Consider the following 12,500-nt stretch of genomic DNA (forward strand, 5'->3'; position numbering starts at 1 on the left):
AGAACATACATACATATACATATATATATAACATGTATAATATGTACAAAATATTATCATAAGTGTAACGAACCGATTAACGTGCTGTTGTTTCAGTATTGAAAATTCGTATTGTTTTGTAACAATATAGGGATAATAATAATAAAGGGGAAAAAAAATATATATATTAAAATAAATATGTATAAAAATAATATATATGTAAAATAAAACACGTGGATAATTTCTTTTGTGTTAACAACGAGTATTATCGCGCAATATGTCGAACAATTCGTTTGTTAATATTACAAATTTGTATTGTATGTTATTATGTGTATATATTTATATATGTATACATATATATATATATATGTATATGTACATATACATATATAAATGACATTAGATCTTGCATAACAATTTCTATGTGTTAACGACAGAAACTTTTGAAACGATTTGTACAGACAACAAATGTGTGACGATGCATGCAAAAAATGGGACTAAAGTCCCAAACCATCAAAAAGAATTAGAATATCGTTGCTTATTACAAGCGAACGTCGAAAAACTTTCGCGATTGGAGACGAACAGAGAAATATGTTGGGGATTTGTTTAAGGAAAGACGAATGATCGTTCGGTGAAGAGTGAGATAGATACATACGTTACGAGAAAGGAAAAAAAAAAGAGATGAAACGATTACGACCATGATGATAAATGGACCAGTTGAATATGAAAAGTTTTCTTCTTAGATATCTCCTTCGTATATCTTCTTTGTAACTACCAAAATAACTTTCTATTTTTATTTCTTATCGTTCAACAAACTAAAGTATCAAAAATAATTAATAAAAGTCTTGTCTTTCTCTAAAATGGAATAATAAAAAATATCCCTCTCAAAATGGTTCCATCTAAAAGAAAGATATCTTCAATATTGCGTATACATACATTCATTGAATAATAAAAACAATAAAATGGACGTTAACGTTTTATCGTAATATAAATAATTACAATTTAATCTTAATTATTCATTCATGAATTACGATTACTTCGTACACTTGAATATATTTTGATCTTACAATTAATTCAAGAATTTTTATTATTTAATAAATTTAATAAATCAAATATATTTAATAAAAATAAATATTATTGTTTCCTTTGTTATATATATAGTTCTGGAAGAGACTGAAAAAAATATGGGGAAAAAAGAAAGAAAAGAAAAGAAAAGAAAATAGAAAAAAAAAAAAAAAAAAAAAAAAGAAAAAAAAGAAAACAAAGAAAAAAAAAAAAAAAAAAGAAAAAAAAAAAAAGAAAAAGAAAAAAGAAAAGAAAAAGGTAAAATGTTAGGTTCAAAAGTGTATACGTGTGCGTGTAGATGTGCGTATATGTATGGGTATTGGTAAAACTAGAGTATGGATAAAGAATCGATTGGGTGTTTGTCGTGGCATAAACACTGCGGTCGGCGGCGTCGTGTCTCGATAAGGTCTCTGGCATAATATAAACGATAAAGAGGAGAAGGGTGTTGGGAGTCAGGTTGGAGGTGCGGGGGCAGGGGGGGGGGGAGAGAGGGCTGGAGGGGGGTTATAGAAGGGTTAGACATTGAGAGAGAAAGATCGATCGATGCGTCAAGTACTAAGCTCGAAGAGCACCTTGACTCGAAACTAGTATGTACGTGTACATACCACTAAACCATGAAACATGATCGTCTCGTTCGACTTTTATATTATCTATCTATGTAGGAACGCGAATGCGTTTACTCCGTCAACTCTCAACCATCACCCACCCCTTCACTCTCAGTCCCAGGGCTCCAATCCTCCCACCCACACTCCCACACACCTAAACATCCCTTTCATATATCATCACATAACGTTAGAACGACACAGTTGAAAAGGATATTTATTTGACTTTATCTATCGAGTCTTCACGTTCGTTTCAAATTAAATGGAAACTTTGTGACTTCTTTCAAACTCGTTCGATTATATCTACGATTGGATTTGATCTACGAATGTAACATTGTTTTTTTTTTTTTTTTTTTTTTTTTTTTTTTTTATTTTTTTTTTTTTATTATGTTCAATCATTTGATCTTTCGTAAGATTTGAATCTTGTTTTTCTTCTCTTTTAACCGTCCGCGATTATGTAATGAATTTGTTGTTTGTTTGTAAAAATCAAAAAAGAGGGGGGGAAAAAAAAAGAAATATTTGTACAGGATAAAATTTTTAAGTAATTATACCGTTAGTATGATATTTAAATATAATGATAATTTACTGATTATATTATTTGTACGGTATAATATAATATAGTATAGTATAATACTATACTAACAATAATGTGTAATCAAATAATGTATAATCAAAATATGTGCGATAAATTTGTAATGTGAATGTAATAATTAAATTCGTGTAAATAAAATCAAATGAAATTTTAAAAAGTACAGGAATAAAACGTTAAATTTGCATAATTTTATAGAAAATTAAAAAAAAAAAAAATATATATATATATATATATCAATTCGATTACTGTAAATAAATGAATAAAAAAAGAAAAAAGAAAATTATCAGAATAAAAAAATTATAAGAAATAATTAGAATATCGTATATGCTGTATATAAATATTATATACTATATTTATATGTATATTTCAGTTGTTTAATTTCATCAAAGTGATAGAAGCAAACGTCAAGTCATATATCGAAAGTTACGGTGAATCAGAAAAAATAGAAAAAATAAAAAAAAAAAAGAAAGAAAGAAAGAAAAGAAAACGAAGGAAATAAAATCATAGACCTAGAATGAAAAATATATATACTACACATGTAAATATAAAGATTGATCTAGATAAACGATGACGAATGGACATTGTTGACGAGAAAAAAAAAAGGAAAAGAAAAAAAAAAAAAGAAAAAAGAAAGAAATAAAACAAAATAAAAATGAATGAAGTCGTCGTCGTAAATCGTTGATGATAAAAAAAAAAAAAAAAAAATAAAAAAAAGAAAATGAAATCGTTGTACGAATGCAATGTAACGAGATGGGTGAGGAGAGGTGTGGTGGATGCATTTTTTTTGTTATGTCCAGATAGAACGATGTATGCGAAAGAAAAAAAAAGAACAAATATTTTACTGCAGTGGTGAAAGTACGAAGGAGGAGAAGAGAAAATGAATTGACATTTTATATTATCCTTTCTCGTTCTTCTTCTTCTTCTTCTTCTTCTTCTTTTTCTTCTTCTCCCTTCGAATCGAAATATGACGATGTTTAAATGAGTTCAAATCGAATTCAGGTGTGATAAGCTTCTCGAGGTATTGATAAGGTATTGCAAAAGGAGATGGTATATGTGATTAATTTGTGATTGGTTAAATGATTGGATAGCGGGATTTAATTCGACGATTACAAACTAACAAAGAGAGAGTACATACGTACATACATACGATCAACCATCCATCTGTACAACCACTCGCACATACACTCACACATACATACGTACATACATACGTACATACGTACATACATACATCCATACACAAAGAAGAGAATTACAAATATAAGAAAATTCACAGAGAGAGACCTACGGAAACAAACAAGACAGACAGCCGTATTTTCCTATTGTGTAAATATATAATATTATTATGCGTGTGTGCGGCGTGTTTTTAAAGTTATCGTCAAAGAAAATGTTATAGACACTTTTCTACAATTATAAACACCAAGCTCACCACACACCGTCAATCCTCTGGTCATTTAGTTATATATATATATATATATATATATATATATATATTTGTGTGTGTGTTTGTTTGTGCGTATGTGTATAGTATAATATATTTCAAACGTGACAGCGGACGTGTTAATTAACGTTAGTGCAAAGTTGAATGCATTTTACGAGTGTTTAGAGGGTAAATATTTTTCTCCCTTCTTTTCTGCTTGTTTTCTCTTTTGTTTTATGTTGTTATTGTTGTTGTTGTTATTGTTCCTGTTGTTTCTGTTGCTGTTGTTGACTTTTTTTTCTTCTTTGATCCAAAGAAAAAAAAATTCGTGTTACGAAGTTCGTGGTCGAGTGACGCACTATTTTATCTTTTCTTTTTTCTTTTTTTTTGTTTTTTTTTTTTTTTAATATAATTTATTTATTTATATATCTATATATTAAATAAATAATATATATTTTTAATATTATATTTAATTCGATCGTAATGTAATTAACAGTTACGATTAAAAAAAAGAAAGAAAAAAAAAAAAAAAACAAAGAAAAAAAAAGAAAGAAAAGTTATTTCTTCGTGGTATGGGTGATAGTTGTAAGAAGTGGAGGTGAGTGGGATGGAGGTTAGAGGGTACAAGCTCGCGGCTGTCATCGATCGACCTACGAACTCTCGTACGAAAGGTCGTCGCTCAGCCCATTCAGTAGCTTGACTGACGATTCGCAAATGGCACCTAATTATTACAGTCGATTAGATCTCTATCGTGCTTCTTTGACCGTGTACATTTAATTCGCGTGGGTGTATGTATAATTGGATGCACAAGATAGACGAAAACGAGAGAGAAACAGATTTGTAAACACACATACGCGTAAATATATATATATATATATATATATATATATATATACATATATACACAAATATAACATATGTAACATATGTTCCTTCTCTTTCCCTTTTTTAACCAAAGGAATTACATTTTTAACGATTCAACGTAAATTATTCGAGTATATATATATATACGGTGTCCAAAAAGAAGTGATCTCTTTAAAGGGATTAATTAATCAGATTAATCAATGAAATTATCAAGTTATCTAATATTAGTATTTGATATTTCAGAGCTTATTAGTTTGAGTTCATTATTATGTAGATTTATTAATGATAATTAATCCATATTACGTATAAATTATCATCATCATCATCATCATCATCATCATTATTATTATCATCATCATGATGATGTGTGTTTATCGAAAGAGTACATTACTGTTAACAATTCTTTTATATCTATTGTGTTATTAATGAATCAAGTCTAATAAAAATGTAAAGTTATTCTTGATAATTTAATTATACATTTGATTTAATGATCTCATTAACCAAACAATAAGAGCTTCGTCTCTCTTTTGGAAGGAGACCATTTCTTTTCTTTTTTCTTTTTTGTCTTTTTCTTTTTTTCTTTTCTTCTTCTTTTTGTCAAATTCTATATAAAGTATACTCGTTATATAATATTAGTTAAATGATTGATAGGAGAGAATCGTATTGTTCGTCGATCGAGAGAGAGGGAGAGAGAGAAAGAGAGAGAGAGAGAGAGAGAGAGAGAGAGAGAGAGACAGACCGATAAATTCGTAAAACGTCATTTCGTTCATTCTAACTCGTTATTATAACGTAAAAATAGTAAGTGTAACCCGTTGATGTCAAGAGGGTAAGACAACGACGACAAATCTCTTTAATTATCACAAAGCTAGGCGTTAATTATATCCGTTAAGATACGGAAAGTCCGGGGGTCGAGAGAGGCACGATAATTAAGTGGGAATCGTGTCAGGCCAACTAGAATACCGAATGAGCTAGTCGACCAAAGTTAGTGACAGTAAGTAAGTAGTAATAGTAGTAGTATTAGTAATAATAGTGAGTAATAAGTAGTAGTAGTAGTAGTAAGTGTAGTAGTAGTAGTAATAATATAATAACAGTAACAGTAATAATAGTAGTAGTAGTAGTAGTAGTAGTAACAGTAGTAATAGTAATAGTAGTAGAAGAAGTAGAAGAAGAAGAAGTAGAAGAAGAAGAAGAAGAAGTAGAAGAAGAAGAAGAAGAAGAACAAGAAGAAGAAGTTAGCTTGACTAAAACCGAGACAACCGTCATTATTATTTTCTATATAGACGAGGTTACGAAGCAAAAGCTGAAGGACGGACCGCGAAGGTGAGTGCGAAGGTGTTGGTGCGGCGTGTAGTGGATATTGTTCTGGTTCTTGTTCTGGTTCTTGGGGTCGTTAGAGAAGGTCGACGACCGGTTTGACAGGCCGGTGGTGTCACCAGGCCATTGCATTCCGCAGCAGAAATCCGCATCTGTAACACCCAACAGCCCTTGCCCACGTCTCATCCTTTTTTATTATACTTTCTTTTTGTTTATTATGTTTTTGTTTGCCCTTATTTTACTTTTAATTTTATTTACATTATATTATATTATATTATATTATATTATATTATATTATATTATATTTTATTTTATTTTATTTTCAATTGTTCCTTTCGATTTTGTTTTTTTGTCTTTTTTTTTTTTTTGTTTTTTCTTTTTTTTCCGTTCTTCCTCCTTTCACTTTATTTTATTTTACTTTACTTTACTTTACTTTACTTCATTTTATTTTGTTTTATTTTAATTATAATTTTTTTTCCCTCTATTCTCTAAATTTATTTATTTCGTTTTGTTTTTTTTTTTTTTTTTTTTTTTTTTTTTTTTTTTTTAGTACGATCTCGGAGACTCTACTCTTTTTCTATATTTTTCGTTTATTGATTTAGTTTATTTATTATTATTATTGTTATTATTATTATATTATTTTATTTTATTTTTTTATATATTTTTTTTTTTTTTTTTTTTTTTTTTTTAATATTTTATTTTACTCCCTTTCCTTTACTCTCTAAACATCTTTATCAAACAGGACATCAGTATGATTCTCTTTGTATAAGGCCTCGTAGTGATCGGGCCGGTGATTCGTGAAACGATTGAAAAAGTGTGATTGGAGGGTAGAGAAGTGTTGCAAAGGGGCAGGGGGTGGGTGGTGAGTGATAAGTAGTATACAGCGTCCGAGTATCAGAGTGTGTTTTCAGAGTGATCGCTATCGAGGGGGGGGTTAGGGCGAGGGGTTGGTACCAGTCGCCGAAACACCATACAACCTTTGCCCACGTCCCATCCTTACTTCTTTATTACTTATGACCCTTTTTTTTTCTTTTTTTCTTGACGAAAGAGTTCTTTTTCTCTTTCTTTTTTCTTTTTATCCTCGTCGTTGCATTCGTTCTCTACGACTCTCACGATTTTAAATCGAAAGAATTTTATTCAGCATTAACTAAATCGAACTTTGCCTGCCTGACATTACTTCTTTTCTATAACGCCAAAAATCTCCTTCAATATTCCAAAAGTCTTCCTTCCTTTATAATTTTCTCGCACATTTTATCGAGCAACAAACGATTCTCGATTATTTCAAAATGAATTAAACGATAAAATGCATTCGTTCATTACGGGAACGTTCGATTAAATCAACGATCACTTTTCATTGCAAATAAAAATCAACGCTCGCCGCTTGATATCATTTCATTTCTTTTCGTACGTACATCGAAAAAAAAAAAAAAAAAAAAAAAAAAAGACAAAAAAAATAAATATCAAGCGACGAGATCGTCCCCACGTTTACCATTCCTTTTATTTTATTTCTCTCTCTCTCTCTCTCTCTCTCTTTTTAAACACTTTCACAATTTTAAATTCACCAAAATTTATATCCTCCGATACATGGAAAAAAAAGAAAAAAAAAAAAAAAAGAAAAGAAAAAAAATAAAAAAAAAAGAACGAAAACAAATCAAATCAAATTAAATCGAACAAAACAAATTGTCATAATCGATAGAAGAGTGATCGATCACATTTCGTGATCGAAGACGATGAAAGTTCTTTTGTAAAAAAAAAAAAAAAAAAAAAAAAAAAGATAGATAAAAGAAAATATTTCGAAGAATAAGACGAATAATTTTTGAGGTAAGAGATCGAGAGTACAATACGATATGACGATAGATCGAAAAAGTTAGATGAATAGACGAAGTGGAACGATATAACACTCTAATATATACTTGTCACTCTTGGCATCCTTTTCCTTGCGAATAACATTTGCACGAATCTATTTAGCCGATTGTAACCAAGCTGCCATATTGCTTACAGATGGCACGCCCACACAATATCTACGGATTTGGCAAAGAACTCTTCGATATTTTCCACTCCCTTTTCTTTCTCTCTCTCTCTCTCTCTCTCTCTCTCTCTCCCTCACACGCACACACATAAACACACACAGAGAGAAGCATACACACATACATACAGATACCAACTCATTTTATTCGAAAGATCGAAGAAAATTTTGAATTCGTATTTCCATTGGATCAATAACACGAGATATGCACCAATTTTATTCTTATCTCGTGTGAGATACGCTTTTCTTTCTTTCTTTCTTTCTTTCTTTCTTTCTTTCTTTCTTTCTTCATTTTCTTTTCTTCTTTCACGAATGTTTCATCGAATGTGTTACTTCAAAATCGTATATATATATATATATATATACGCACATACACATATGACGTCTTAGAATCTTTCTTACTAATATCGTTGATACGTATAATGAAGAAAAAAAAAAAAAAAAAAAAAAAAAACATACGAAATAAGAATAAGACAGTATAATACGTATCGACATATAGTCTTCAGAATACTCCTTCTTAAAACTCTATCGTTACGTACTACGAATGAAAATTTGAAGGACGTTTTTAAATTCGATTATAAAATTTATGTTAAAAAAAATTATGTTGAAAAAAGAAAAAAAGAAAAAAAAAAAAAAAAGAAAAAAAAATCCGTTTCGAATACGAAAAAAAAAAAAAAAAAAAAGAAAAAGAAAAAGAAGAACACCGTGTGTATATTATTTCATTCAAATCTAATCCTCTAAGGTATCACTATAATACTTCTTTTCTTTTTTTTTTTTTTTTTCTTTTTTTTTTTCTTCCGGGACAAACAGAAAGAAAGTAGTCTATTTGAATAGAGTTAACGAGACGAAGGGAGAAAAGAGAGAGAGAGAGAGAGAGAGAGAGAGAAAAGAAAGGAAAAAGAGAAAAACGAGAAAAAAACGAACAAACAAACAACAAAGGAAAAAAAAAAAAAAGAAAAAAAAAGAAAAAATCAATTAGCAAAGGAGATTTGCATTATCTTCGTGAGATTGCATAGCATGTGACTTCACTTCGATAATTATTAAAGAAAGGATCGTGACTAATCATTGATGTACGTGAGCAGACACACAAATATATGCATACATTATTTATATTTACATGTAATTAGAAAGAGAGAGAGAGAGAGAGAGACAGAGAGAGAGAGAGAAAGAGAGAGAGAGAAGCCGACAGAAATGGGAGAAAAGCTTTCGGTTCCGTGTCACGGAATAAGTTTACGGTTTAATGATGTAGCCACGAAGCTCTCTCTCTCTCTCTCTCTCTCTCTCTCTCTCTCTCTCTCTTCTCGTAATTTTCTTCTCTCACAATTAATCAACTTGCCGATGTAGACGCCAAGAGTCGGCTTTGTGTCAGACTACGTCGAGGAAAGTTATCGAAGAAGAAAGAAAAGCCTCTCTTCTAGCTCTCACTTATATGCTCCATCTTTTTCTCTCGTTCTTTCATCCAATTTTTTTTCTCTCTCTTTCACATACACACACATTCTTTCTCTCCGTTAAAGTTCATAAAACCGAGCTTTTGGATCCACACTATATATAACGTTTCTCCCTTCTTCAAGATTCAGCTTACCATTCCTAAATTTATTCTCCGTATAATTACAATATTTCATAATACCTCGAGAATTTCAATATCAAACCGCTATATTATTTCTGCATGAGGAAACATTGCTACCATTTTATATATATATATATATATATATATATATATATATATATCCTTTAATAAAATTGAGACGATTTAAAGGATATATATTTAAAAGCTTGAAAGACTCTTATCAATGATATTATCTAATAAAAGAAGAAGTGATAAAGACTTAGAGATAGAGGAATAAGAATAAGCAATAATATCATATGATGAGATAGCAAATTTGAGAAAATATCGAAGCACAGCTGTATCAGAAATATTGAATTTCGATAATAGCACAAAATTGGCCAGCTTTACAATCAGCTTTCAATGTCGTAGAGATAAGATAAGATAAGAGAAAGAAAAGTGAAAGAAAGAATGAACGAAAGAAAAGAAGCCCTTTTCCCTATAGAGAAAGCAACAAAGTGCCGTTGTTAAAACAGCTATCGTTTCGAGAAAATCGAGATACTGCGAGAGCGTCGAAGAAGCTGAAGTGCTCGAAAGGAAACAACTAATTCGCAAAGTGCCTAATAAGTCTCCGGAGCTTTTTCTACGAGCAATAGCTACAAGCTGCTGCTGTTGCTGTTGCTGTTGCTGTTACTGCTGCTGCTGCTGTTGCTGGCTGTTGGCTGCTGATGCAGTTACTGTTAGCGATACGTCCTCTTATCACAGATGTTTCCATTTGCCATAGGATATCTGATAAAAGCTCTTTCCCTAGCGAGAAGCTCTCGGCTCAAGCCTCGAACATAAAAGTCGAAGACGAGTGCAACCTAATCGGAATAAATACGTCTTCTCTTTTAATTAGTATTTATTTTCTATTTCATTAATAACGAAATATTGTTGAATATTTTGGTGGTTCGTGCAAAAAAAGAAAAAAAAAAAAGAAAGAAAGAAAGAAAATAGAAACGTGATAGTAAAATTTGCAGTAACTTTGTGCATACGTTTTTAACTCTTTTACTTTTTTTTTTTTTTTGTTTTGTTTCTTCTTTACTTTTGAAATAATATTAAAATGATATTGTTTTCGATTTTGTTATAATTAAAAATTAAATAATTAATTAAAGAAATATATGTATATATATATATATATATATATATATATGTCTTTAATTCGCACGTCACCACCATTTATATAAAAATAAAAAATAAAAAAAAATAAAAAAAAAAAATGAAAAAACGAAGAGAAAAAGAAGAAGAAGAAGAAGAAAAAAGAAAAGAATTTCCTTGATATAAAATTTAAGGATTACGTACGATTTATCGCATTATTTCTATTAATATAATTTAAAACGAATGATTCTTACACTTCGTATTAATTTATCTTTTAATAAATGCACTTAACGATGAAATTTAACGATAATAATTTTCAATTAAATCATCGCAATGATATATTATATTATTCATTATTTTCTCCAGTTGAAATGGAAAAGTGAAACGATGAAAGATACGAGACGCGCATATTCATCTAACTATATCTTGAAACTCTTGTGAAATAATGCGTCGATGCGTTTGGTGCTTTTCCATAGCGCTAAAACGAGCTTTTCCGTTTATAACGCGAATAGCTTTTGCTATAGTAAGCATTTCCTATGTGATACTCTTTGTCGATCGATGAAAGAGACTCGATGAACGTAAAGCATAATAACGAGACGTCGGCTCGTCCTTGTTGCCCGAAATTAACTCGTTTATAACGGAATACATTAACGCGTAAGAAACTCTTTTATTTAATAATTAAATGGCAAAGGTTAAAAAGGAAACTTCATTAAATGAAATCATTTTCTTGGAATTTCAATTAAATTTTATAAATAATTCTTTCTTTCCCTTTTTTTTTTTCTTTTTTTTTTTTTTCTTTTCTCTCTTCTCCTTTCCTTTCCATTTTAATATAATTAATCAGGTCTAATTCTCTCTGTCGGTCTATAACAATTCTAATAATTTCGTTTGTAAATAAAACGTATATAAAGGAAAATACTTTGCGTTTAATTCTTCACGTTTGTTCGTTTGTTTTTCCCTCATCTCTCTCTCCCCCCCCCCTCCACCCCACCCCATCCCACTTCTTTTTTCTTCTTTTCTAAATTTTCTAAATATCACGTGACAGAGAGATATTAATAAAAAAAAAAAATATTTTAATTTAAATCACGTTCAAGAATTTCTCCATTAACATGGAATTAATCGCTAACGACGTACTACCAACATATTTATACGCTTCGATGGAAGTTTGGTTTATAGATGTCAAAGGGTAAAACGATCAAGGAAATTCTCTTTCATTGTATGTAACTCGCGTGAGTTGCAGTGAATAAGATCCGTCAAAGGTCGGACGTAGTCTCTCCGATTTGGCTGACCTCTCGCAGACTTTCTCTACTGAACGAACTTCATGTTCTCTCTCTCTCTCTCTCTCTCTCTCTCTCTCTCTCTCTCTCTCGCGCGCGCTCTTTCTCTATCTCTCCCTTTTCACTTACTTTCGGTCATACACATACATACACATACACATATACGCGCAACCTACAAGCATTCTCTCTCTCTTTCTCTCTTCCACACATATAGAAATTCTCTGATTTAATATTCCTTTGTCTCTAACTCTCTCGCAAAAGCCGTTTATCTACGATCGCTTATCTCGTCGCTTTTCATTATCATCATCATCACCATCATCATCATCATCATCATCATCATCATCATCATCATAATCATCACCATCATCAACATTATTATTATCAATATGAACGGGTCGATCTTATATAGAGAGTACCCTTTCGACGAGGGGTGAGCAGTGAGCTGTGGTTGTGTGGTGCTGTGTGGTGGTAGCGGTGCCGGTGATGTTCGAGGTGCTCTGGATGGTCGGGGTCATTGGGTACGAGGTCAGGGGTGTAGTCGTCTTGGCGGGTGTGGGGCGGGGGCCTCAGTGTACCTTGGACCGGGGGCAGAAGCCGCTTGTCGTAACGCGCCGTCTGCAGCAGATCGTCCAGAATCTCCTTGTCCGATTTGCCCTCCTCGAAGCTGCAAAATATAACTCACTA

At 31.1% G+C, this 12,500-nt stretch overlaps 1 protein-coding gene across 1 annotated transcript in view; it reads right to left on the minus strand.

The window, feature by feature from the left end:
* Nucleotides 1-12,500, minus strand: part of LOC124951729 — a 70,598-nt gene that overhangs the window by 21,918 nt on the left and 36,180 nt on the right. Inside the window, exons 5-6 of the mRNA XM_047500537.1 lie at nucleotides 12,392-12,480; nucleotides 5,836-5,988 (exon numbers count right to left, since the gene is read on the minus strand). Coding sequence (XP_047356493.1) covers nucleotides 5,836-5,988; nucleotides 12,392-12,480 — 242 coding nt within the window. The remainder of the gene's footprint in view (nucleotides 1-5,835; nucleotides 5,989-12,391; nucleotides 12,481-12,500) is intronic.

Source organism: Vespa velutina, chromosome 9, assembly GCF_912470025.1.
Source record: "Vespa velutina chromosome 9, iVesVel2.1, whole genome shotgun sequence".
Classification (NCBI taxonomy): Eukaryota; Metazoa; Arthropoda; class Insecta; order Hymenoptera; family Vespidae; genus Vespa; species Vespa velutina.